This window comes from Emys orbicularis, chromosome 8 (genome assembly GCF_028017835.1).
Source record: "Emys orbicularis isolate rEmyOrb1 chromosome 8, rEmyOrb1.hap1, whole genome shotgun sequence".
Taxonomy (NCBI): domain Eukaryota; kingdom Metazoa; phylum Chordata; order Testudines; family Emydidae; genus Emys; species Emys orbicularis.
In genome coordinates, this window is record NC_088690.1 from 14,277,118 (window position 1) to 14,304,878 (window position 27,761).

Genomic DNA, 27,761 nt, shown 5'->3' on the forward strand with positions numbered 1-27,761 from the left:
TGGCACCCTCCCCTCCTCCACCGTGCATGCACCATGCACCCTGCCTCCCTCCCGGCCTGCCCTTGCGCTATGCCCATCCCCCAGCCTGGCACCACGCCATCAGCCCCCCTCCCCCCGTGCATGCCCCGTGCCACCCCCCACACCCAGGCTGGCATCACCCTGCCCCGGGCCGCCCTTCTGCCCGCGCCCCCCCGCCCGGCCGGCCCTGCTGCATTGTGGTCCCTCCGGCAGCGCGCAGCGAAGATGGCTGAGAAGCAGAAGCACGACGGGCGGGTGAAGATCGGGCACTACGTGCTGGGGGACACCCTCGGGGTCGGCACCTTCGGCAAAGTCAAGAGCTGAGTACCGGGGCTGGGCGCGGCGGCCGCCCCCCGGGGAGGGTGCGCCGGGGAATCAGGATCGCTCGGCTCCGGGAGCAGCAGCGCCGGGCTGGAAACAGCCTCTTGCTTCTGCTCCACGGACTGGGCAGAGACGAGCCCCCTTCCCCCGAGTCCCACCCCGAGGGTCCGCACCCAGCAGCTCCTCGCTCCCTTCCCCCAGGGACCGCACCCGACAGCCCCCTCACTCCCTTCCCCCAGGTCCCTCACCGGGCAGTCCCCTGTGCATGCCCCGTGCAGCCCCCAGCTCCCTTCCCCCAGGGCACCAGCCGTGCAGCCCCATCCCCTGCCCCAGTACACGCCACCTCCCATTCCCTGCCCCTGGGACAAGCACAGCGCAGTGTCCCTCTTGTCACCAGTGCATGCATCGTTCATCCCTCCAGTTCCCTCCACTGGCCTGCACCCTCCCTCTCATGGATGCACTGTGTGAAGTCCTATCCCCCCCCACTCCCCCCTGTATGCCCCTCGCCTATGACCAGTGCAACAGGGGAGGCCTATGCAACCTGTAGGCATGTACTATGTGAGTCCCTCTTCCCTGTGTCACCCTCACCACTCCACCGCCTGTCCTCTTTCCCTCCCTCCACTGTGCAGCCTTTCCCTACCCTTCGTAAACCAGGCCAGGCGGGCAGCGTGTGGAATCCACTTCCCCTATGTACGCCTGGTACCCTCGCCATAGCCACAGGCAGGGGACAGGCTTTCTTATGGCTGGTTACTGTTGCCAGAGAACACAGTGACTGGGATTCCTGTGCAGGGAACCAGACCTGGCAACCGAGGCTGGAAATATTTGCCACGGGCATGTTGAGGCAGCAGCACAATGTCAAGCCACGTAGGTCCCAGGCTGTGGGAGCCAGGCATGCTGCAGAGAATTGGCTTGGGCAGTGGTGTGGTGATTACAGCTGAATGATATCCTGAATGATACCCTGTGGTGATTACAGCTGAATGATACACACAAAAGAATGTGGGTGTTAGGGTGACCAAATGTCCTGATTTCATATGGACAGTCCCAATATTCAGGCCTTTTTCTTATATAGGTGCCTATTACTCCTACCCCATCCCAATTTTTCACACTTGCTCTCTGGTCACCCTAGTCCTAGTGGGTGTTGACTTTAAGAACTGAATGCTTCCCTCTTCACCTGCTATGTGTCCTTCCTAAAGCTGGAGTGTCCCTGCTGCCTGTGGGATATTGTGTGGGGCTGGTGGAGAGTGGGGAAGCAGGCTACTCCTGGAGAGAAGAGGGTAATTGTGGCAGAGGAATGCTGAATGGGTGCGAGCAGGAGGTTTCAGGGAGATTCAACCCCCACTCTTTAATAACCATATGCAGCCATTTCTAACCCTGACCTTTACATTCCTCATTTGCCTGTGGGTAAGAATAGAGCGTGTTCAAATGTTCATTTCTGCGTATGGAGGAGATTGGGAACGAAGTGGTGACTGAAGGGACCTGTCTTAGCTATGCACTGACGACCAGCATCTTCGCGTCTGTTGTGTCATATGTATCAGCCTCGAGCTCCATCTGTGTCACTGCTGTAGAAGATGTAGCAGGTGTCATGTTGGGGAATAGGGGTGGTGAGCAAGAGCCAAAGATGATTTCTTCTCCCTATCCCTAAATACATCATACTCCCAGAATCAAAGCAGCTTTGGGTTGAGAACTGTAGCAGAAGGGATAGGGAGTCAGGGTTGATTTATACATAGGAATTCCTACAGCAGAGGCTGATTCGTGATCAGTCAGAAGTCACCTGGCACTTGCAAGTCAGATACAAGCTTTGCCTCAGCTGTCTGAAAGATTTGTGAATAAAAGTACATGCACCTTCTTTTTTTCCTATTAATTCGAACGTTAAGTTGAATTTTGACTTTTCTCATATAACAGTACCAAAGAAAAATACATAATTCATCTGGTCTCTTAGAAAAAAAAAGGTTCCTCTTCACTCAAAAAATCCCAAATGCCCAGAATAAAGAGTTGTCAGGATAAATAAACCTGGCAAAAAGGGACCATTTAAATAATTAAATCATTACTGTATACAATCCTGACTTTCATACACAGCCAGTTTCCCAAAGACATGTTTAAAGCAATGTAACCAATTCGGATTTAAGAAAAGTTCTTTTCATGGAGTAGTGCCTTATACATATAATTTTTCTCAGTATTGTGCCTAAAACACCATCCCCTTTTCTAGTGGGAGTTTGGCGTATGCAAAGTGGATTTATGGTTTCCAAACTGAGATTAAACTAGGTGTGTTCTTTGTGTGCTAAATTATAGCAATTTTGATTTAATGGGCAGTAGAGTAGCCTGTAATCATTATGTTCTAACAAGAAACATGAAGGAAATTAGATATATTATGAGCTATCAATTCAAGCGTATATATATTTTGCATAATTATTTCCTGTTCACTAAGAATATGAGATGTGTAGTCATTTTACAACCATTTTTCAGGCTGATTTTTTTTAATAACCCTAGTGATCTGGCACTATCACTTTGCACAGTGCATTAGGGAAGTCACTGTTCCTGCCCCCCAAAAGCATACTCTTCAAAGATAAGAAAACATAAGCTACCACACAATAATTAAGAAGGGGAAAAGGTGTGGGGATTATCAAGGAGGAAAAAAAGAAGGGATTTCTTGAAGATGAGGGATGGTTTTAAGCAGGGACTGGATTTTGGTTAAAAGAGGAAGAGGTAACAGGATTCAGCAAGAGATCCAAGATGGGATGGGCTGAGTGGCTAGAAGGAGTTGTGAGAAGAGTCAAAGACAACAGTGAGATTACAGGTCACAGGGTTTCGTTAGGTGTAGGCAAAAGTATAGTAATTAATAATGGCAGTAAACATATTATGGCAGCACCCAATAGCCCCAGCCAAGATCACGGCTCCATTGTCCTGGGCACTGTGCAAACAGATCAGAGTTAAACCCTGTGCCAGAGGGCTGACAATCTAGAAGACAAAATAGCAACAATTAGGGGATAGTGATATAACATACAAGCAAATGGTTATGATGAAGAATTGGGGCAGCTTTGTTAGTTACACGTTTTATTGTTTTTCTTCAATTTCTTTTTAATCGGGGGTGGAGGTAGGGTCAGGAGAGGGGAAGTTAATAGTAGGAAATGAGTTCTCTCGCTGTCCCATAAGCTCTTGTGTTTCAGCGGTAGTACTTGCAGAAGCAGTAAGTGCTTTGACTTTTACTGCTTCAGAGAAACCCAGGTGCCTATGAGGTAAAGCTCATGGAGTTTCTGTGGAGAGCTAGGACATTTGGGGACTTCAGCGTTCATTAAACTTTCACAATTGGTGCAACTTATTGCAAGAGAAATATTGTTTCTTTTCATGACTATTTTCTGCTCAAAAATAGCTAAATCAGAAAGGGCCATTTTTAGAAAGAGCTTTGTTTACATCTCTTCCACGCTCGCCTTGCTAACCGCTTACGATGCATGTTTGCCAAACGCTGACAATAATGCAATGTTCAAAGAAGAAGTAGGTACTTAAGAAGAGTAACACTATAAATTTTCTTTTGACTTGGCATCTATTGACTCTAATAGGCTTTGCATCAGGCCCTGAACATGCGTAATAAAATAAAGGGAGAAGTGCACTGAAAAATGGCAGTGATGCTGATAATCCAGGAGTATTAGAGTCTTTGGGCCCTCTGGGCCCCTCTCTTTAGGAGGAAAGACTACATCAGAATCTCTGAGTCTCTCCTCTGTGGAGTATCCCCACACCTTTCCCTCCAAAGGGAGGGCTTTGTGATCCCATGGAGGGGTACATCCTGCCAACCCCAAGGATCTGTGCGTCAAAGTAGCACTACCCCCCAGGCCTAAGGATGATCTTCCCCTCCACGCATGTAGTAAGGCCAGCAGCCAATGCTTCTGAGAAGGTTTGCTGCCACTGGCTGAATCCCCCACCCCACTACTGCTCACCTCACTCCTAAGAGGGAGGGGAGGCATGGAGCAGAGTTCTAGCAACATTACTTCATGGAGGTTTCCCAGCAGACAACCACCAGGTACCAAAAGGGAATGTGCTACACACCATCTGCTTCTAGCTTTTCCCTTGTTTGTGAAGCTCCGCATACGTGATGGTGCTGGGGGATTTCTGCAGTTCTCAAGGGAGTGTACATTGGAGCTGCTGCTCCTTCCATATCACATCACTTTTTCCAAGATATGCTCATATTATTTCCCCTCCATCAGAATCAGGGGAGGAGAGAATCTTTTATTTTGGGCTGTGAGAGAGCAAAGGACAGGAGCCAGTACCCTCCCCCACCCACCCACACACACACACAAGAACCTGGGGGAAATTAGTTGCAGGATCTACATTTCTAAAACCTATTTCTAATATTAGTGTATGAAAAATTGTTCATGTACTGTGAGCAACAAGTTTCACAGCTTCCACAACATGGAATCACAGAAGTGGCTGGAGGGACCTCAAGAAGTCATCAAGTCCAGCCCTCTGCGCTGAGGCAGGACCAAGTAAACCTAGACCATCCCTGACAGGTGTTTATCCAGCCTCTTCTTAAAAACCACAACCTCCTTTGGATCCTATTCCAGAGCTTAACTACCCTTATAATTAGAAACTTTTTCCTAGTATTTACCATAAATCTCCCTTGCTGCAGATTAAGCAGATTAATACTTGACTAACCTCCAGTGGATAGGGAGAACTGTCCTCTTTTTAACAGCCTCTGACAATTGATCACTGTCCTCTTTATAACCACTCTTAACAGCTGTTATCAGGGGCCCCCTCATTCTTCTTTTCTCAAGACAAAACATGCCCAGCTTTTTTAACCTTTCCTCAGAGATCAGGTTTTCTAAACCTTTTATCATTTTTGTTGCTCGCCTCTGGACTGTCTCCAGTTTGTCCACATCTTTCCTAAGGGGTGGTGCCCAGGATTGACACGGTTCTCCAGCTGAGGCCTCACCTGTGCCAACTAGAGTGGGATAATTACCTGCCATGTCTTTCATATTGCATTCCTGTTAATACCACCCAGAATGATACAACCCTTTTTAGGAACGGCATCACATTGTTGACTCATATTCAATTCGTGATCTACTGTAATCCTCAGATCCTTTTCAGCAGTACTACCTCCTAGCCAGTTATGCCCCACTGTGTATAGTGGAGAGGAACACAGACTCCCAGCTAGACCCAGTAGCTTAAGATAAAATCATTAGAAAGAACAGAACACAAACTAACCACCAAAGATAAAATGAAGGCTAGCCACAGCAACCTACTAAACAGGGCAGAAAAGTGTGTTTACTCCAGCATGGAAAGATTCCTCTGGCTGGAAACAGCTACATTAGAAACCTGAAGTGTTTAAAAGGCAATTTATAGTCACTCTTTGTCTCTCAAGACATACGTGTCGGCTTAACAAGGCACTGGGGAGGGAAACAATAATATCTCTGTATCTAATGCTTACTGTAAGCAAAAGATGGATTACAAAGCAGACTGTTATTTTTAATTATTAATGTGTTTGAACTTAAAAACTGCAAAGGTGCGTGTTGTTTTTCAGGGATGGAAAGAAGATAAGCTATTCAGCAGCATTATTTCTCTAAATACAGTCTTGCAGGCCTGGTCTAGCCTTATGAGTGAGGATGGGAGTGATGTAAATACATAGTAGAATATAATATGTCATTGGTATATAAAAGACTGTGCTGAACACAGGGCTGAGATCTGGGTTCTGTTCCTGGCTGTGTCACTTCTGCATGACTGTGACCAAGCCACTTCACTGTGTTGTGCCTCAGTTTCCCCACCTAAAGCAGTTCTATCATCTTACTGACCACAAGAGATGTGGCATGGTATAATTCTTTAATATCGGAAAATGGTTTGAGATTCTCCAATGGAAGGCGCTTCGATGAGCACATGCAAAGTATTATTTATTGTGCGTCGTACTGTTGAGGTGTGTGATTTGTAGGCCTTAAATGTGGGGTTTCTATTGTCCTGCCAAATCATATGTCCTGGGGGCTTATCCATCCCTGATGCAAGGTCTATAGATATTGATGTGCTCTATTCCAGTCCCCTTTCTCGCCTCCCCCGCTTCTCCATCAGAGTATATAATCTGTACTCCATGTACATGCTACATTAACCCTGGCTGGAAGAGAGACTGACTTCCTTCCAGAACTATGCCACAAAGGGCCTGGGGAGAATTCTCCCAGTGCAGGGTCATCATAAGTGTCCATACATGGTCTCCCTCGCAAATGTAGAAGGGGGGTTGCTTTAGCATAGCATTTTCTAGAAATTCTGGGCTACAGAGCTGCCCAGAAGCAGCATGGCATAGGATGCTGTAAATCAGAGCAATCCTTGGGAAACTGTAATTTCCAGAATCCCAAGAGATGCAAAGGTGCCTCCTAATACTGATGATTGGTATTTTCTATGTACTGCGCAATGAGAATGACCCTGTTTACCTCAGCCCATAGTTAAATCCCTAACTTGCGTGTATAATACAAACCGTAGCATATTGCAGTTCTATTTACTCTTCATAATATTTAAAACATTAAAATGGACATGCAAAGCGGTGCTTTTATTTTCAAGGGTGGCCAAGTGTTTTATTTTTGGGATACTCTTATTGAGGAAAGAATCTCTGGCAGTGCTTATCTCTTCGCTAATAATAATGACCTCGTTCACCCAGAATGGTAACAGCGTTACTGCTCTGTCATTTTCATGCTCTGCTCCTGTTCGCACTCAGGCACTGCAATGTGCTTCTAGTGATCTGCTTAAAGCCTTTAAAATGATATGCTGTTAATAATTTAATGGCAGGGTTTATCCATAAAACAGTTATTACTCCCTGTCTTGTGCTTCAGATTATTATTATGTGGCCTCCCTGATTATGAATGTCACTGTATCTTTGTGTTTATTGTAAGCAAGTTTTCAGTGTAATAAAAAAAAAAAATCAAAACCAAAACAAACAAAAACCCCACCTGTGCCCCACCTTATTAATGTAGTATAAGAAACATTAACCATTTTGTAACTATATGTAATCCAACGCTGTTAGATAGAAACAGCTGATTAAGGCATTATTTTAGAAAATACGTATTAGAGTGCATTAAGCAAATTCTCAAGTAGAAATAAATCAGCTTTTTAAAAATGTAGTGATTTTAATCTCTTAAAATATGTCAGTGGTTTCATTGGTTTCCCCCTGTTTTAGATTAAATTTTAGATCTCTTTTCATACAGAGAACTCCTTAGTTGTGTAATTATTAAACTATAGATTTATTTTAAAGACTTAACTAAAGTTGATTCCTATGGAAGATAGTAAAATAAGTGACATCAATGATAGAAAAGGCACCCACAGCATTTACTAAACGTATGGTAATTAAAGATATGTAGCATCAGGACAAAACTGAGAATTTTCAATTCAAACATAATCTCAGTGCTAAGATACATCTGCGGGTGCGAGAGCTGGGTATTTACTGAAAATTGTAGACAGAGAACTAGATACTTTTGAAAATAAATGTCTGCGAAAGATTCTGGGCATTGGCTGGAAAGACTTTGTTACAATTAAGAGTTCTGAGAAATCACCAACTATCGGCTCATTCATTGCCACCAGAATCAGAAGGATGCACTGGACATGTCTGGGGCGTACCAACACACAGATTCCGACATGAAGGTACTGGTGTAAGGAAATGAGGGCAGTCCAGAGAAACCTGAAGAAGACCTCTTAGCCAGGAAGGCAGAACAGGTCATCTCTGTGCCATAGAACAGATAGAAGTAGCAGCAAATGACAGAGAGGAATGGACGAAACTAGTTTTTGGCATGTGTTCTAATATAGGCACAGGAAAGATGTTATGTAATGGTAATTAACTATATGAAGCTAAAAGCAAAATATTAACCAATCCTGCAAAAATTTATACAGGTACTTATGTTTGCATGCTGTGAGTTGCAATGGGATGACTTTCAGGTTGAAGTTCTGGCCTCTTTGAATTCTCAGTGTCAAGAAAGACTCCCGTTAACATCAGTTGAGCCATTATTCCACCCACTCTATGTCAAGTTTAGCATATGTAAGTCTTGGCAGGCTCCTCACCATTTCTAAAATTATGGGCAAAAAAAAATGGTGTTAAAGGCTTTCAAGTTGTAAACTGCGACATAAATGTTAATGCCAGAGGCATTATTGCTATGATATGCAAGGAGCTTCCTTGTTATAATTTTGGCTTCATACACACAGAACACTTTGTGACACAGGCTGTTCAATCGCAAGGAGTGGGTCTAATTCTAAGCTCTCACACACCATTTTTAATCTGATGTGATTCCACTAACCTCAGTAGAATTACCCCCAATTTACATCAGTGTAAGTGAGAGCAAAGTCAGTCCCAATGTGCTCAATAGAGACAAACAACACCAACCCATTTCTCTCTGACCTGTATTTTTAAAGAATATACTAAAGTTTGCAGCAGCAGCATCTCCCCTAAAATCAGGGCTTACTACAAGTCTTAAGAACTGGTTTCCCACTGCAGTATTCAGGAGCCAAGAAACACAACTGTGGAAACTCCCATTGAGTAAAGACTTCTGCAGAATTTGGCCTTTGCTGTTATTTTGCACAGCGGGAGGATTGCATATAATTATTTAAGTGTGTAAAGTTCTATTTTTAAGACTAGGTTATTTGAGATTTACTCTACCCCTGTGTGACAATAAATATTCTCCCCTGTGATTTATGTATTTCTATTTCTGATTAACCTAATCTTTACATGCTGTAAGTCCTTGCAATTTAGCCTTGGATATGAGCTCCACAGAGACAGATTGCCCCTTCAGGGACATATTTTTTTCAGTATTTTTTGTTTATTTGTTTTTAGCACTTGTGTGCTAAGACTCTATAGGGAAAGTAATCTATGCCAGACTACATAACAGTCTAGACCTTGGCATTATTCTTGATTATATCTTTCTGCTGAACATAACCCCTGTACAGAGGGCTAGTTTAAGACCTATACATCACGTAAGTCCCACTTAAGCCCTGTAAGTTCACTGAGGGCTTGTCTACACTTACCGGGGGGATTGACGAGCGGCGATCGATGCATCAGTGGCCAATTTAGCGGGTCTAGTGAAGACCCACTAAATCGACTGCAGATCGCTCTCCTGTCAACTCCTGTACTCCACCAGATCGAGAAGAGTAGGGGGATTCGACAGGAGATCATCTCCTGTCAACATCGCATAATGTGGACGCTGCGGTAAGTAGGTCTAAGCTATGTCGATTTGAGTTACGCTATTTACGTAACTCAAATCACGTAGTTTAGATTGAATTTCCCCTGTAGTGTTGACAAGGCCTGAGGCTTAAGTGGTACATAAACCTTGTATTAATCAATTTCTCCCTTGAAGAACTGGAAGTCCTATGTAAAGGCAAGTCCCTTCCTGGCATCCTACTCCCTAGAGGACACTATAACTAGAGCTGGTTGGGAATTTTTCAGCAAAACAGAGTGTCAGTCTCCCATGTGAGGGCCCTAACCACTGGGTTATTGTCAGTTCTTAGGGGAAGGGTGAGAGTCATATTATCTCACACTCACGGAAGTTTTTAAAGGTCTACTTTTTGTTCTAATGCAGAACGAAAAAAGATGTTTACATTTAAAAAATATTTGCCAAATGGAATTCTTTTCCAGGCAGCCCTCCCCTAGAGGCCGCATGAACATGTGTCTCTGCTTATTTTATCAGGGGTAAATCCTGAGATTTCCACTAAGTGTTTATTAAGCTTTTGCAAAGATAGATGTCTGTGTAAGGCCTTCAGGACTGGATTCCTTGGTTATGGTGAAAACAGTTTGGGAGAGGGTGATTGGAGTAGTCATCAAGTCCAGAGTATGGAATGTGAACATAATCTGTCATTCAGTCTAAATGCATCTTAGCAGCTAATAAGTATTAGATTTCCAGAAAGCCTTTGACAATGTCCCTCACCAAAGGCTCTTACGTAAATTAAGTTGTCATAGGATAAAAGGGAAGGTCCTTTCATGGATTGAAAACTGGTTAAAAGACAGGGAACAAAGGGTAGGAATAAATGGTAAATTCTCAGAATGGAGAGGGGTAACAAGTGGTGTCCCCAAAGGGTCAGTCCTAGGACCAATCCTAGTCAACTTATTCATAAATGATCTGGAGAAAGGGGTAAAAAGTGAGGTGGCAAAGTTTGCAGATGATACTAAACTGCTCAAGATAGTTAAGACCAAGGCAGACTGTGAAGAACTTCAAAAAGATCTCACAAAACTAAGTGATTAAATTTCATTTGTCATTTTGTTGCCCAATGTGGATAAATGTAAAGTAATGCACATTGGAAGAAATAACCCCAACTAAACATACAATATGATGGGGGCTAATTTAGCTACAACGAATCAGGAAAAAGATCTTGGAGTCATCGTGGATAGTTCTCTGAAGACGTCCACACAGTGTGCAGCGGCGGTCAAAAAAGCAAACAGGATGTTAGGAATCATCAAAAAGGGAATAGAAAATAAGATGGAGCGTATCTTATTGCCCTTATATAAATCCATAGTACGCCCACATCTTGAATACTGCGTACAGATGTGGTCTGCTCATCTCAAAAAAGATATACTGGCATCAGAAAAGGTTCGGAGAAGGGCAACTAAAATGATTAGGGGTTTGGAACGGGTCCTATATGAGGAGAAATTAAAGAAGCTAGGACTTTTCAGCTTGGAAAAGAGACTAAGGGGCGATATGATAGAGGTATATAAAATCATGAGTGATATAGAGAAAGTAAATAAGGAAAAGTTATTTACTTGTTCCCATAATACAAGAACTAGGGGCCACCAAAGGAAATTAATGGGCAGCAGGTTTAAAAGGAAGATCTTCTTCACACAGCGCACAGTCAATTTGTGGAACTCCTTGCCTGAGGAGGTTGTGAAGGCTAGGACTATAACAGCATTTAAAAGAGAACTGGATAAATTCATGGAGGTTAAGTCCATTAATGGATATTAGCCAGGATGGGTAAGGAAGGGTGTCCCTAGCCTCTGTTTGTCAGAGGGTGGAGATGGATGGCAGGAGAGAGATCACTTGATCATTGCCTGTTGGGTTCACTCCTTCTGGGGCACCTGGCATTGGCCACTGTCGGTAGACAGGATACTGGGCTAGATGGACCTTTGGTCTGACCCAGTACGGCCATTCTTATGTTCTTATGTTATTTTCTAACTCTCACAAGAAGTAGTACATTAAGTGGTGACAGAAGGAGGCTGGCTTAAACTGACAAAAGCTGGGAAATTTCACATTAAGTTAAAAACTCTGAGCCACATTCTCCTATCGTGTTACACCACTGCCATCCATGTAAGTGATTTGGACCAGTACAACTCAGAGCAGAGTTTGGCTTGCTCTACTGAAGCGCTTGATAAGGCATGCTTGGAAAATCCCAGTGTATGATACATGCGGGGCTTTGTGGGCGAGAGAAAGTAGCTTTAGTTTAATGTGGTTAGAAACAGAAGGCAGCATAGGAGGGATTAAAAATATCTGTAGTTAGGGGAAGGATTGCAACATGAGGGGAGAGACAGGGTTAACTCCATCCTTTCACCTCCCTAATGGCTTGACGTTCAGTGAGAACGAAGCTGCACTTTAAAATACATAACTAGTCAGAAACTACTTGCTTGTGGATCTCTGGGTAAAACGTGTATAGACTTGTCATCCTTCAGTATAGCTTGCAGGATTGTGAGCACTCTGTATAGAACTTCATAGATAATGCTCAGTTCCACTCTCTCCATCCTGGGCGAGGATGGGAGGATGTTGAAGGCTCCATAAGCTCATCCCTTTCATAGGAGTGCATGGAAAAAGTGCCTCAGAAACAGAAAAGTGCCTCTCTGACCGCATAGTTTCTGTGTCCATCAGAGCTGTGGCCTCTGAAACTTTCTGTAAAGTGGTCAGTTGTGTCTACGTCATAAATCCAGGCTTGGGGCCTGGACTGAGATCACCAGACTCATTTCACACACGGCCACTGAGTCATCTGCAGATGGTGACAACAACGTGGCTTGGACTTGAATCACTAACCTAGAGATGATATCCCTTTATTAGTCATCGAATCGAAACACCAGTCCCCTGTGCAGGCCTCTGGTTCCCAACTTTCAGACAATTTACCCATTATGACCCTCCTCCCATTGTTCCCTCAGAACCCACCTATGTCAGTAAGCTAAATTACTCCTACAGGTCATTGCATTCTCTTTAGTGACATACTAATGTTCTCTTTCCATTAGTTGGAGAACACCAGCTGACAGGACATAAAGTTGCCGTAAAAATTTTAAATAGACAGAAAATTCGGAGTTTGGATGTGGTTGGGAAAATCAAGAGAGAAATTCAAAACCTAAAACTCTTTCGGCACCCTCATATTATCAAACTGTAAGTACTATTGCTACTGCTTCTCTTTGTTCAGATTCCATTTCAATTCTATGGTGCGTCAGAGGGAATTCTCTTGAATGCATTTCTGTTTTACTAGCAAATTAAATTACACTTGCCGAAGATGGAAAAGAGTGAAATAGTAAGTTTCCATTTTGAGAAGCAGTGAACGGAGCCAGCTAATTAATATTCTCTTAAATAAGTCATTCAAGACATTTTGTAATTTTTTGCAAATAAGTTGAGACATCTATTCATTATGGGCTTGTCCCATGCCCATTGAAATCAGTGATTTCAAAGGGCTTTGGATCAGGCTGCCTTCGTGCAGTTCTAGTCATGAACCTACCAAGTTATAAATTAAGGCTTTAATCCTACAAGTCTTACACACGTGCTTCACTTTACTTGACTTCAGTGGCATGACTCCCAGTAATATACAAAGCTAAACAGGTGTACAGGTTTTTGCTGGGTTAGGGCCCAGTCTTGCTACATTGAAGTCAATGAGAGCAGAATCAGAGCCTTAGAAAACTATACAGATCAGTTTTACTGGGAAGTTTGGGTTATTATCTTGGCAATCCCATGCATACTAAACTTTACTGAATCAAGTTCTGCATACTTACACCTGTGCAAGCCCTGTTGTTTTCAATCGAAAGGCAATGGTGACTGAGAACTGAGGGCTACAAGTAACTACCATAGGTGTCAATGGGAGTTATTGTTCTCTCTTCTCTTTTGGCCTGATCCGGCAGTCTTTGAAGGCAATGAGACTTTTGTCTGAGTAATGACTACATGATCAGGCTCTTGAGGTGAAATCCTAGCCCCAAACCAATAGGAGTTCTCCATTAATGGTCTGGATATCAGAAGACTAAAGTTACCATTTTCTGTTTATGATGATAAAATTCAGGCAAGAATTTTCAAAACTGACGCTCCGAGGTATCCGAATTTAAGTTGCAAATAGGTAACTGCACTGCAATAGTTTAGTATTCTCAGATTAAAAATCCAGAAACCTCAAGGCTTAACTGCACAAATCCAGTTATTATAGTAGCCAGCCATTAAATACATTTGGCATTTCTATAAAATAAAGTGGTTGAATGGCTATTAGAAGGTTAATCTTATGTTTAGAGCATTGGCATGTCATCTAGTGAGCCTTCCTCTGAGAGGGAAGGGGTCAAATTCTGCTTCCAGTTAATCCACCGTAATTCTGAAGGAACTATTGACTTTAATGGAGTTACTCCACAGTATCACTAGCATATTTGAGAACAGATTGGTACCATTTCATAAACCAGGTAGCAAAAAGTGCTTCTCAAAGAGGCATCTGGCACCCTGAGTCTCAACCAGTTCTCATATATGTCAAAGACAACAAATTATGACCTAAAAATTAAATTGAAGTTAAGAACATCAATAGGGTCTGGGCTAAATAATTGAATCATGAAATGGTATGTTAAAGAAAATTAGCAAGTGAGAATGCATTACATTTACTTTATCTTTTTTCTTGTATACATTAACGAATTATCAGAGACTTTGGTTTACTGGATCTCAAACCACGCTAAAGTGTATTAACCCTTATTGATCTTTTGAGGGTTTTACTGAACACGATGTATTTACATGCAGTTTTAAGAAGACAGGAAGTTATTTGTTCACTTCTAATGTAATGATACAGAACACAAATTCAACTATAAGCAGTGCAAACACAAAATCGGAGTACAAGAAAATGGATGTGAACCTCAGCTGGTGTTGCTATAAATTTAGGTAGCTTCATTGAGGTCAATAAAGTTATGCCAATTTACACTAGCTGAGAAACTGGAGTGAAATAGGAAAGATTCAAACTTTAGCTGCCTATAGTACCTAGAGTTCTTTTCTCCTGTATCCTCAGTACAAAGGGGGAGGGGGAAGGAGTTACTATTCCTTTTTTGCTTTTGAAGGCAGCCTGCATCTCTTAAGACATTGCTGTAAATCTTAGCCAAAATGGAAATTTTAAAATCAGGTTAGTCCTAAGTGTGGTAAACTACTGTAGCAAAGATTTCAGAGGATTATGTAAAAGCTTAAGAAATAAAGAAGTGAATTTGTGAAACAGATCCTTTCAACAGACCACTGAAAGATATTATGTTTGTTTGCATCTTAAAATATAAGTGATTGCTTTTCATATATGGAAAGCAATTTTATACACAAGATCAAAACAAATGTTTATTTTACAGAAGAAGTTATAATAGTAAACTGTTTAAAAACCTTGCCTTGTTGTTACTAATCAAGTCTTTTTAAATTCTCTCTTTTGTTTTTGAAGATATCAGGTCATCAGCACTCCAACTGATTTTTTCATGGTAATGGAATATGTATCTGGTGGCGAATTGTTTGATTACATCTGTAAGCATGGACGTGTAAGTGACAGTATCTTGTCAAGATAAAGATTCGTGTGGGAAAACGATGGTGCTGAGGAATAAAATGGTTTTGCAAAATGGGATACTTTCTAGCGCAGGGGTCGGCAACCTTTGGCATGCAGCCCGCCAAGGTAAGCACCCTGGCAGGCCGGGATGGTTTGTTTACCTGCCGCGTCCACGGGTTCGGCCGATCGCGGCTCCCACTGGCCACGGTTCGGCACTACAGGCCAATGGGGGCTGCAGGAGGCAGCGCAGGCCGAGGGATGTGCTGGCCGCCGCTTCCCACAACCCCCATTGGCCTGGAGCGCCGAACCGCAGCCAGTGGGAGCCGCGATCGGCCGAACCTGCGGACATGGCAGGTAAACAAACCAGCCCGGCCCACCAGGGTGCTTACCCTGGCGGGCCGCATGCCAAAGGTTGCCAATCCCTGTTCTAGCTAAATGGAACAAAAATAGTCCTATCCTAAATATCTTGCATTTGGCCTAGAATACAGTTGTATATATCACTTTGCAACTACTCCATGTTGTGTTACAGCATATAAACAAAAAAGCAAAAAACAAAAACAAGCCAGAGAAATAAGCCAATCAAATAATAAACCTACTGTTAAATACAAGGAAAATCACTAGTAACTCCCTTACGGATGTCTTGGTAGGTTTCATACAGCCACCAGCCAGGAACATAAGAACATATAAGATGGACTAATAAGGATCTCAGTTAGGATACCGGAAAAGCTCAGGCTACAATGCTAATGTTTTTCTCTCCCTGTAGTGTCACAAAATAAATGCATTTTATACTAAACTCTTTTGTATAAGTACGCTGGTAGAAGGAGTCATTTCCATTGGTCCTTTAAATTTATGAATACAATTCTGATTTACAGTATGATTTTTTTTTCAGTTTATAGAAAATACTTGATCTTTCTAAGTATTAAAGTTAGGCCTTTCTGGACTTTGACATTTAGAAACTACATTTTTCATGAAAGAACATTACAAAATTGTCAGTATAAATGGCCAGAAACACACTTTCTTAGACCTAATTCCCCATTGCATTCTTCCTAATTATAGAATCATAGAGCTGCTCCATTTTTAACCTCTACAAAGCCACCTACTTCATTCCTCATGACTGAATTGTTCCCTGTAGAACATTGTGCAATGCTTTCTCAAGTCTAGATTAAAATCTCCTGTGATAGGACTGCTATTGGTTCCCTTGAGAGACTAGGCCACAGTCTAATAGATTTCACTATTAGGAAGGTCTTTGTCAGTGCTTAATTTGTAATGAAAGAGGTGTGGAGGCTCAGAGCAATTTTTTTTTACATTCATAACTGACACAGCAAGCCCAGAGGTGCAGGGGCTATAAACTGCCAAGATGTGCCGGAGCTCAGCCCTGACACAAATTAAGCACAGGTCTTTGTGACAGCTAGTCTAAATTGAGCTTTTCCTAATTTCGTCACATGACTCCTAGTTATTAGCTTTATTTCAAAACAGTAACACAGTATAAAATGCAAGGGGAAAAATCTGCTTTATACATTTGTCTCTGCTTACAATCTGTTTACTGTAATTTTATCTGTGCATCATAGAGCTTTTCAGCTCATGACGGAGCCAAAGCTGTTTTGCCAAGTGTCGTTTCAGAGAAAGCTGTAACCGTTTCCCGGTGTTTTGTAGGTGGAAGATGCAGAGGCTAGACGCCTTTTCCAGCAGATTCTCTCTGCAGTGGATTACTGTCACAGGCATATGGTTGTCCACAGAGACCTGAAACCAGAGAATGTTCTGCTGGATGCACACATGAATGCCAAGATAGCTGATTTTGGTATGTGACCCCAACAGCATTCCAGAAATGTAGCCAGCTACAAGCCACTTGCTGGAGTGTGTCAACATAACATGCCTTACAGAACTGAGTCAGTTTGCATGGCCATTAACAATTTCATAATTTTAATTGAAGAGTCCATAATTGTAAACACTCACCCTTCAATGAAGACAGGCATGGCTAGTGAGATCTCTTGTGTTTGTAGTATAAACATACATGGGTTTTAGAACAGTGGAGAAACAAGGTAATTTGCATATTCATCACGGTTTTCAGCGTAATAATTAAAAAAAAATTAGCTAACATTCATGGTAGACTCCAATGCAGTAACATCAGGACGGAATTTGTCCCCGTATGACCATAAGAACGGCCATACTGGGTCAGACCAAAGGTCCATCTAGTCCAGTATCCTGTCTTCCGACAGAGGCCAATGCCAGGTGCTTCAGAGGGAATGAACAGAATACGTAATCATCAAGTGATCCATCCCTGTTGCCCATTCCCAGCCTCTGGCAAACAGAGGCTAGGGACACCATCCCTGCCCATTTGTAATACATGATGCCCCACCATTCCATAACCCCCCAATTGTTTAATTTTATTATTTCATAATTTCCCCCACTCCTTCCCTTGCTACTTCTCCTGTCATCCTTTTAGAAGCATAGAATTCTCGCTAACCATACATTCAAAGCATGTGTCAATATGCAAGAATCTTGCTTTTAGGGTTGTCGAATATGATGTCAGATGGTGAATTTCTGCGAACCAGCTGTGGCTCCCCAAACTATGCAGCACCTGAAGTCATCTCCGGAAGGTATAACTTAGCATTGAGAAAACCCACTTTAATGCAAGTTTATGTTCAGGTGTGATTCTTGCATTTGTTCTTGTATTTGAAACTTATTCTGTACTACTGTTAAAGATAGCTGGAGCTCCCCCACCCCCTCCATTTTTAAAAGTGGGAGTGAATCTAGTGACAAAACCTTGTTTAGTTTTCTATGATTAAAAATAGAAAACGATCTTTCTAAAAAATTTAGAGTTATTAAAAGACATTGTTTGTTTATATACCTAAATAAAGAATTAGGTAAATATATTTTTAACTTGAATCCTTTTCATATGCAAGGAGTTTCCCTCCCCAAAATTCTTATTCACCCAATATGCAAAATTTTGTATCTGTCTATCTGTAATTTTGTTATGTTGGTACAGAGAACTATTCAGTGATAGACCAACCAATTTTACCCACCCACTTCCCAAATCTTAACAATGGTCTCTACCCCTTTTCCATACCTTAACAGTGGTTCCATCTGAAAGGTCTTATCTTCTAGCTTCTTTTAATCAGTTTCTTTTTTCAAAAAAATGGTTGCTGCTGTCATGGGACGGAATGTTCATGACTTCCTGTTAAATTAATGATAAACAAAACTGTGAAGCAGTCATGCACTACAGTACTGCTGGCATTTGGCATTTATACAGCACCTTAACTATTGAAAGCACTGCCCAAACCTGAATTAATCTTCATCACACCCAGATGGAAGTATTACCTTTCCTTTCCCATTTCACAGTTGTGAAAATGGAGTCTCGGAGGAAAACTGATTTGCCCAAGTCCATGCAGCAGGCCAGGGACAGAACCAGGATTAGAATGAAGGATTTCCAAATTTAGAATCCTGTACATATTCTTCATAACCACCTGTCTTCCAGTTACGCACCAGTTATTTTTTTATATTATGTCTGGTTTGCATTCATTTGAACAGAAAACAGGTGGCAAGATCCTAGTACACTTTCCCCATATCATTTTTACTGCTGTATCTCATCTAACAGGCCAAATAAACACAGCATTTTGATTAATGTGGATTGTTTCTGATTAAGTTCCCTGTCACTTATGCCGGTGGAAGTGATGGCAGAGTTCCTTCTGAATTAGACCACCGGAGGACTGAGTTGAGGCAACAACTCCACTTACAGGGATCCATGAGTCATGCTGGCCAGACAGGGGGCAAAGCCAGAAAGTCCACAGCTGCTGCAGCTCCAGAAAGAAGCTGCAAATCAAGGTTGTCCCCACTTCCTTTAGTAGAGCTCTAACTATGCTTTCATTCAAGCAGTATAGACAATAGTGCTGTATCAGAGGACAGCAAAAGAAAAGGTACAAGTTACTGCCCTCTAGATCCTGAAGGATTGCAAGGACTCAAGTGATTCAGTTTATTAGCAATGAATAAAAGAAACAAAAACACCATATACGTCGAAACCAGGTTCATCTACTAATCTCCTGACTATATTGCCTTTCATTTATCAGGCCTCCCCTCAGACTCTCTCACTGCTGCTCAGCTTCTCATTTTATATCCTGGAAGGGTTTCCCACCCTGCCCTGCTCTTAAAGGGACAGCAGCTGTCAGAGTTATCATTACAATGTTTTTCACGTAGCGTGGAGATTGGTCAGTCTGTTAGTTCTGTTCTACGACATTGCACATGGATTTATGTAGGAGACCAGAGTGTGTGAGCGGATTCAAAATTCACCTTCTGCCATGGCCTGATGGCTAACACAGCATGAAAGGACAGGTTGCAAGACAGAGCAGATATATCTTGCTTGGGCCTAAAAAACAAATCAGTTTTCATCCTATCAATCTGGGAACTAGCAGAAACACTGGGCCCCCAGAATTGTCAAAAACAAGACCCTAAAGAGAGGTATACTTATGCATCTAAATAATTGGCCAGTTTTTTCCAAAAATGCTGAGTACTCACCTGCTTTCATTGGCCTCAGTAGGAGCTGCTGGGTGACAGGCACTTTTGAAAATAGAGCGAGCTATTTAGGTGCCTGAGTATGGCTGTAGGAACCCAACTTTAGGCATCCAACTTTTGAAATTTTGGCCAAGGAGGAGCATGCTCACAATATTACTGAAAAAAATACAACCCTGAGTAATCAAAGGAGTGTATCAAGGGCACCCAAGCTTTGTGATAACCGAGCCCACATTAGCAGTTTCCTAGAAGCCTAAGTACTGGATCGGACTTGAATACAGATTTCTTACATAAAAAAGTAAATGTACACAGGTGTAATATTTGCTTGTAGTTATATCTGAGTTGGTGGATGTATAGAAATAGTTGGCTGAGTCCATCAGCCATTGGAACAAGAAAACAAGCTTTTCACAGAGCAGTTGGAGAGGAAGAGCAAACTTGGTTCCTAGCCTCTTAGATTCATTAGCCTCTGTGGGTTGCACCTCCACATCTCAGTCTGAGAGAACCAGAGAAGCTACAGTGAGGCTGAGTTTTAGGACACTGGGGTAGGAGTACGAACTGAAGCATTTAGCCTGCAGGGTCCACTTTTAAAGCTCCTCTGCTATATTATAACCTCTACTACAAAGCATATAATGCTGATTGGCAAACAGATAAAACCTGGGAAGGAAATCTTCTCTGTTGGCTTGACTTTGTTTAGGTTGTATGCTGGCCCTGAGGTGGATATCTGGAGTTGTGGTGTTATTCTCTATGCTCTTCTCTGTGGGACGCTGCCATTCGACGATGAACATGTTCCCACGCTCTTTAAGAAGATCCGTGGAGGTGTTTTCTACATCCCCGAATATCTCAACCGTTCAGTTGCCACTCTCCTCATGCACATGCTGCAGGTTGACCCACTCAAGCGAGCAACCATCAAGGACATAAGGTAATGTCCCATGCCAGAAGTCACAGCAGAAGCCTCTCTCCTCAAATAGACCTTCTTGTGTGTGGTGGGCAAGCTGTGTTGTGGAACTCAGGGCTAGTTGACACTGAAAACTTACAATGGCAAAGCTACATCTCTCGTGGCATGAAAAATCCATACCCCTGAGAAATGTAGCTATGCCAACCTAAACCCTGGTGTAGACAGTGCTAAGTTGATGGAAGAATTCTTCTGTTGAGCTACCTACTGCATCTCAGGTAGGTATATTAACTACAGCGACGGGAGAACCCCTCCCATCGCTGTAGTGAGTGTCTACACTGAAGCACCACAGTGGCGCAGCAGCAGCTTTTTAAGTGTCAACATACCCATAGTTTATGAAGGTTAGTAGGTGCATTTCAGCAAGTAACCAGGACCTTTTATATTGCATTATAAAATGGTCTCAAAAATCCTTAATGGGGCTTGGCAAAAGCCATATGATGCAGTAATGCTAAGAAATTAGCATTCATCTGCCACGTTTTGTTGCTTAATTTAAAAACTTCTCCTTCCTTCTGAATGCAGGTTCAGCATACAGTGTATTTAATACGCAGAGTCACAGCAAACATGAAAAGATGCATAGACCAAGAATGCAGGATCCACCGCCCTAACTCTCAACATTAAACACATGAAAAATGTTCCTTAATGAGGGCAAATGGCTCACCTTTAAATGTAGTATAATTTTCTCGTCTAGCAAATTAATAAGATGGTGCTGTACCTCTATCTGCTCACATTACCATATAAATTCAGGTTAATGTGAGCACTGAGATTCTTTAGTAGATGTTTGGGCCTTTAAATATAATTAAAAATGCATGTCTGACAGCAGGACTTAAAGATTCTTATAGATTCTTAGAAACTGAATACTTTTAGTACGGTGTTGTAAACTAGGAGCATGCTCTATCTTTTGTGAAATACATAATAATCATTAAATCTAAGTGTTGTTTTAAAATAGGTATTTAAATGTCACAGCCATCCAAAAGTCCTTGGGTATTTAATTCATTTGGCAAGGATGGTTTTATAGTGCCACCACCGTCCTAAAGTGAAAATGGTGCCTTTATTTTCAAGTCTCTTCGTTTAGTGGATCTAATTGCATCTTGGGGAGGAATGCCTATGAGGCGACAACAGCTGGTAATGGGATGTGGAGGATGATTGACCACTTGTAACTACATCAGCACAGCAGTGACCAAGAGTCATTACCATCTGATGGGTGTTTGGGTCTCAGGCCAGCTCCTAACATACAAATATAATCACAGTTGCAGTGCCGGATGAATGATATAGGGTTTAGTTCACTTGCAGGTGCTATTATTAGGGGTTGGCAGCACACTTAGTCCTGTAGGTGTGGGTTTGCATGAGGAACCCCACCACCCAAGGGCTCCTGCTCTGGGACGCCATCCTACACATTGTGTTTGCTGCCTTTGGGCTGCATACGACCATCCAATTGCTCCCAGAGGTTTAGAGGGGCAATTTTGTGGCAGCGCCTTTTCCAAATTATGCTCTCCAGGGTGTGACCAATGCCCACCACAGTCCATACATGAGAGGCAGATTTTAGCGGCCACTCCACCCCCATGCAGGAGTAGAGAAACACTCTGATTGCCAACTGTCTCTAAGACAGAGTTGCCCCATAGTGCCTAGTGCGATAACCAGTGATTGCCACAAGTGTTTCCCCAGTCCCACTGGCCTATGGAGATGGAAGATGGATGCATGCTGAACACCTCCCCTCCCCCTCAAAGACTTTGAAAGCATTGGAAAAGGCAGTGGACACAGTTCGTGCCTCAAGAAAAACTGAAATCCCAAGGGAGGCCTGTAGGGGGCACAGGCAAAATGGGGAGAGAGCAAGGGCCGGGGATGCCTTTTGGAGGGTGGCCTGTCTGTAAACTGAACATCAGCCTGGGATTTGTGAACCAACGCTGACGTTCACTGATGTGGTGTCATGGGTTCCACTCACCACTGGTGGCGCCTCCTCCTGGGCCCTCTGGGGATTAGATCTGACCAGGCATTGCACCCTCCTCCAGCGTTCTCTCCCCCATCCTGCGGGCCCCTCTTGCTCCAGGAACCGCAGCCTCCCCTCCAGCCGAGTCACCACATGTTCCCCTATCCAGGGGTAGCAAAGTCCCTCTTGACAGGTTGGCTCAGGCAGTGTTCCTGCTCACTGCCCTGATGGTGCCACTTGGTCAGCAGCTGGTAGCGGGACCCAGGCCCATCCTCTAATCAGGGGCCTTCTAGTCAGCAGCCAAGGTCTGCATTCCTATTCCTTGCAACTATTCTCCTGAACCATCTCCCACCTTCTTTGCTTTCCCCCACCCCCTCTGCCAGCCTCCCAACAACCTCCTCCCAGGGAGTACCCACAGACTACCCTCCATAGTCCTGAATACACCTTCCCTTCTCCCAGGGAATATCTGCAGTGCCCCCTTGTTGCCAGCTTCTTAGTTTATATAGGCCTTACTTGGTCCTGTCCAGCTGAGCCTGTTCTACTTAAATCCCTGGCTCCGTCTCCAGTTGCAGGCTGGGGAGGTAATTGGCCTACCTGGCCACCTTCACCCTTGCAAGCCTTGTGTGGGGTGGACACCCCATCACATGCAGGAGACCCTGCACACACGCTCCTTGCTTTGTTTGGTGTGACTATTTCACACAACTCACAGTTTTGTTGGAAGTTACAACAGAAAGACCAAAAACTGAATCAGTGTGGCAACTGCACTGTCCTTCACCCCTCTAGTCAATATTGTTGTGGTACCTTAGTCTGAGGGAAGCATGCACTGGTGCTACCTGTGTGTTGATAAATAATTAATAGTTTGCAGGGCTGTCAAATCAAGGCCTTCCACAAGCACTTTGTTTGATAGAATATTAGAGTAGTGGCCAGGCCTGTTTCGAGTTCCGCCAAACTCTTGGCCACGCTGATGTCTTGTGGCAATGAGTTCCACTGCCTAACTGAAGACACAGACATCACTAAAAATAATGGGCTTGATTGTCAACCGGTGTAAATTATTGTAGCTCCATTGAAACAACAAAGCTTTGCCAGTTTACACCAGCTGAGGGTCTGTCTGATTGGTTCAACCCCCTTCACCCTCCCCCCCACCTCGGGCTGTAGCTCATAGAATGAATCACTGCTAGGTTGCCCAACTGTAAATACAGACTCACGGCTACGCTCTCTCTCTCTCTGTAGTCACAGTTTCATTTCTTTTTCCCCTAGAGAACACGAGTGGTTTAAACAAGACTTGCCCAGTTATTTGTTTCCAGAGGATCCTTCTTACGATGCCAATGTCATTGATGATGATGCAGTGCGGGAAGTTTGTGAGAAGTTTGAATGCACGGAGTCGGAGGTGATGAACAGTTTGTATAGCGGTGACCCACAAGACCAGCTTGCAGTAGCTTACCACCTTATTATTGACAATCGGAGAATCATGAACCAAGCCAGTGAGTTCTACCTCGCCTCTAGTCCGCCCACTGGCTCATTTATGGATGACAGCACTATGCACATACCTCCAGGGGTGAAACCACACCCAGAGCGGATGCCTCCTTTAATAGCAGACAGTCCCAAAGCACGGTGTCCCTTGGATGCACTGAATACTACCAAGCCAAAACCTCTGACTGTGAAAAAAGCCAAGTGGCATCTAGGAATCCGCAGTCAAAGCAAACCGTATGACATTATGGCTGAAGTGTACCGAGCTATGAAACAGCTGGATTTTGAATGGAAGGTAGGAAATATCAGTGCTTTGTGGCCATTTTCAAGGATTATTTTCTTATAAGTTCTCCTGATCTGAATTGATCAGTGCAGTTAATAAGTATTGTTACAGGATTGTCTGTTTTGAACTAATACCACTGTATTATCATCTCTAGTTTATTATTTTTACTTTTACAAACACTCAACATGAAAAATGCTAGTTGTGGCTAAATAAGCTCCACATGCATTACTGACATAAAATATGCACTTCCTTTATTTTAACTCTCTCAGCCTAGGTTGGAAGAATAATTCTTTCTTATTTAGCTGTAGGGAAAGCAGGAGCTGGTCATATTTCTAATTTTAGTGACAGAATACCTTGAAAGCTCTTGCATGGGTCATAACAATCACATGTCCGGAAACTACACAATCTGTTCCCTTTATTCTTTTCTGAAGGGCTATATAGGCTGTGTTACTCTATGGACAAAAGTTATTTTGCTAGTGAAACTGTATTTATTATTGGTGAAGGTACATCCATGTCTAGCTCATGCTTACAGTCACTTAATGCTTCCCAAACAATGCACCTGTTGGGGCTGAACTTTCTCATGCTTGATTTTTCTTTGGTAATAGTCTCTTTTTACTGGGTTTTCTGAGCTATCGGTGCATGGGACAGGACAGGTATTTTTGCAGCAGCTAGCTATTTGATTTTTCTTGTGCTCAGATAAATTCTTGCCATTGATTTAGCCCTCGTTAAGAACTCCTGTGCCTGATTCTCCACAGCCTCGTGTAGTCACTTACCTGTGACCAGCTGACTCATTAGCCTTTTACAACCACTTTGCACCAGGGTAAATAGCAACACAAGATGAAAGGCAGTGCAGAATCAGGCCCATCACCATTGACACACCGGCATGACACAGCTATGTTTATCCCCACTAGTTCATTCTAGAATGGTTTACTTAATGGTGTAGAGCATGTGAACGTTACCATTGCTGCATATGCTACTTTTGAAATGCCGGCATTTAAAACATCACCCATAATAATGTGTTAAAGTTTCCAGCATTTAATTCATTTGTGGGTAGCTATGTGAAACGAGTGGGGAAATGGCTCAGCTCAGGCCCCTGCGTGCAGTAACTGAGTCCCATCATTAGAGGCAGCTCAGGGCAGGTCTGAAAACTACTTTACAGGCTGTGGCAATTACAAGTTTTAGTGGTTCCACAAAGGAGTTAACCAAGTGTGAACTTTTCATAATTATAATGCCAGAACGAACCATTAGATCATTTAGTCTGTGGCTCTCAACTACTGTACCCCTTTCAGCAGTCTGCTATGTCTTGTGTACCCCAAGTTTCACCTCACTTAAAAACGACTTGCTTACAAAATCAGACAAAAAAATACCCAAAAGTGTCACCGCACACCAGTACTGAAAATTGCTGACTTTCTCATTTTTAACCATAAAACTATAATATACATCAATTGGAATATAAATATTTTACTTACATTTCAGTGTATAGTTTATATTGCTCTATCTACAAATCATTGTATGAAATTTTAGTTTGTACCGACTTCACTAGTGCTTTTTATGTCCCCTGTTGTAAAACTAGGTAAATATCTAGATGAGTTGATGTAGAAGACTTCTGCATGCCCCCAGGGGTACACATACCCCTGATTGAGACCACAGATCTAGTCTGATCTCCTGCATAAGACAGACCATAGAACTTCCCCCAGTCACCCCTGTATAGATCCCAATTACTTGTATTTGACTAAAGCATATCTTCTAGACCTTGGACTGTTTTCTAACACAAGTGACTGTATTCAAGTTTTACCCCACTCCCTGTTTTGGCGGGCAGAGGGCAGAGTAAGGGTGTTTAGTTACTATGGAGCAGAAATATATTATTACCATTTCATTCAACTAATATTTGCTCTCTGAAGTAAATCTGAATGTGTCGCTCTTCTTCCCCAAGAAAATTCTCTCTCTGGTCAGTGAATTGATTTGCTGTCATTTCTGGAAGCCCGCTCCCTTTCTCTTTTTTTGGTATTATTTATTTGTATGCACCTGGAGGCCAAGTCCCCATTGCCCAAGGCACTGTCCAAACATACGACAGAATCCCTGCCCCAAAGAGCGTACAGTCTAAATAAAGATATTGGGGTCTGCAACAACTAATAGCTTGGTTACATGCTCAGCAAGACAGAGAGCTAATGAGCCAAATTTATCCCTGGTGCAGCTCTACAGATGGAAGTGGAATTACACCCAGAATGAAGTTAGCTAAATAGTTCTGTAGGCGATGAAGTTTTTTCTAGTATTCGGCTTGAGCAATAATCGTCCGCCCCCTAAGACTTAACTCCACAAACAGGTTTCGCATCCCAACAAACCTGCCATCCATGCAAATCCTTTATAAACTATGTACAGAAGGAAGAGATTGTATTGAGAGTTACACATGTGGGCTAGCAGGGTGGCAAGAGAGGTGCGCACAACCCTAACTGAAAAGCACTTAACATAAAAAAACCACAAACACATTTTAGAAGAAACTAGGATATTTATTTATTTATGTTAAAGCAATCATTCTTTCCAGACAATGTTCTTTTCTTGAAATGTTTCACGCGCGCGGGGAGGGGGAGGGGAGAGAATGTTCTTTCTACCATCTTGAATTTTATTCCTGAAAGAAAGTTACCTGTTTTAGGTGGTGAACGCCTATCATCTTAGAGTGCGTCGAAAGAACCCGGTGACCGGGAATTATGTGAAAATGAGTTTACAGCTTTACCAGGTTGACAATCGCAGCTATCTTTTGGACTTTAAAAGCATTGATGGTAAGCAGGAAGTGTTGTGGCATGACAATTGAATCGCATAGAATGGGGAATTTTGAGGGTTTTGTCACTTTACATTTTCAGACTCTCCTATGGTATCTGCTAGTGTTTCTAGTCCACTTGAGTAACTCTGGTCCATTCATCTCCACTAACGCTACTGTGACAGTTTAATAGTTCTTTATACTTGCGAAAGGGGAAAATCAATTCCAACGAGCCTACCCATTTGTCACTGCACAACATACTTTTTCCTCATCTGCTGCAAACTCGTTTTGATCTTAAGTGATCACACACAGCCAAGTGTGTAGAAGTAGCTAGATACCAGAGCACATATGTATTTTTACTTTATAGAATCTCCCAAGCAGGTACACGCAGCGAGCTTTAATCTAAGACTACCTTTTCCCCCTACTAATGTAACACACATTTTAATTGGCACACTTCTAGGGTGAAAGCCTGGCCCCACTGAAGTTAACAGACGTTTTGTCACTGACTTCAGCGGAGCCAGAATGTCATTCCTAGCATGTGTGTACTGTTGATGCAAGTGTTCCTTTCTTGGCCAGGCCTCACCCCGGGGTAGCAGCTGAGTAGATTTTAAATAATGCTGTTTGTTTGTGCATTTAAGATGATGTCATGGAGCAGAGGTCAGGCTCCTCCACACCACAGCGCTCATGCTCTGCGGCTGGCTTGCACAGACCAAGACTGAGTATTGATTCTACCACTGCTGAATTCCAGTCGCTTACTGGATCCCTGACTGGCTCCTTGATTGGGAGCGTGGCCTCCGTTACTCCACGCCTGGGTAGCCACACCATGGATTTTTTTGAAATGTGTGCCAGTCTGATCATGGCATTAGCTCGCTGA

The 27,761-nt window shown here is 42.9% G+C and overlaps 1 protein-coding gene across 1 annotated transcript; it reads left to right on the forward strand.

Moving 5' to 3' along the window:
- The first annotated feature begins 228 nt into the window (after positions 1-228).
- PRKAA2 (protein kinase AMP-activated catalytic subunit alpha 2) lies at positions 229-27,761 on the forward strand. The gene is made up of 9 exons (XM_065409412.1): positions 229-337; positions 12,494-12,635; positions 14,905-14,998; positions 16,657-16,801; positions 17,513-17,600; positions 20,201-20,425; positions 23,640-24,144; positions 26,783-26,909; positions 27,526-27,761. Exons 1-9 carry the CDS (start codon positions 244-246, stop codon positions 27,759-27,761), a joined length of 1,656 nt encoding a protein of 551 aa, XP_065265484.1. The 5' UTR covers positions 229-243.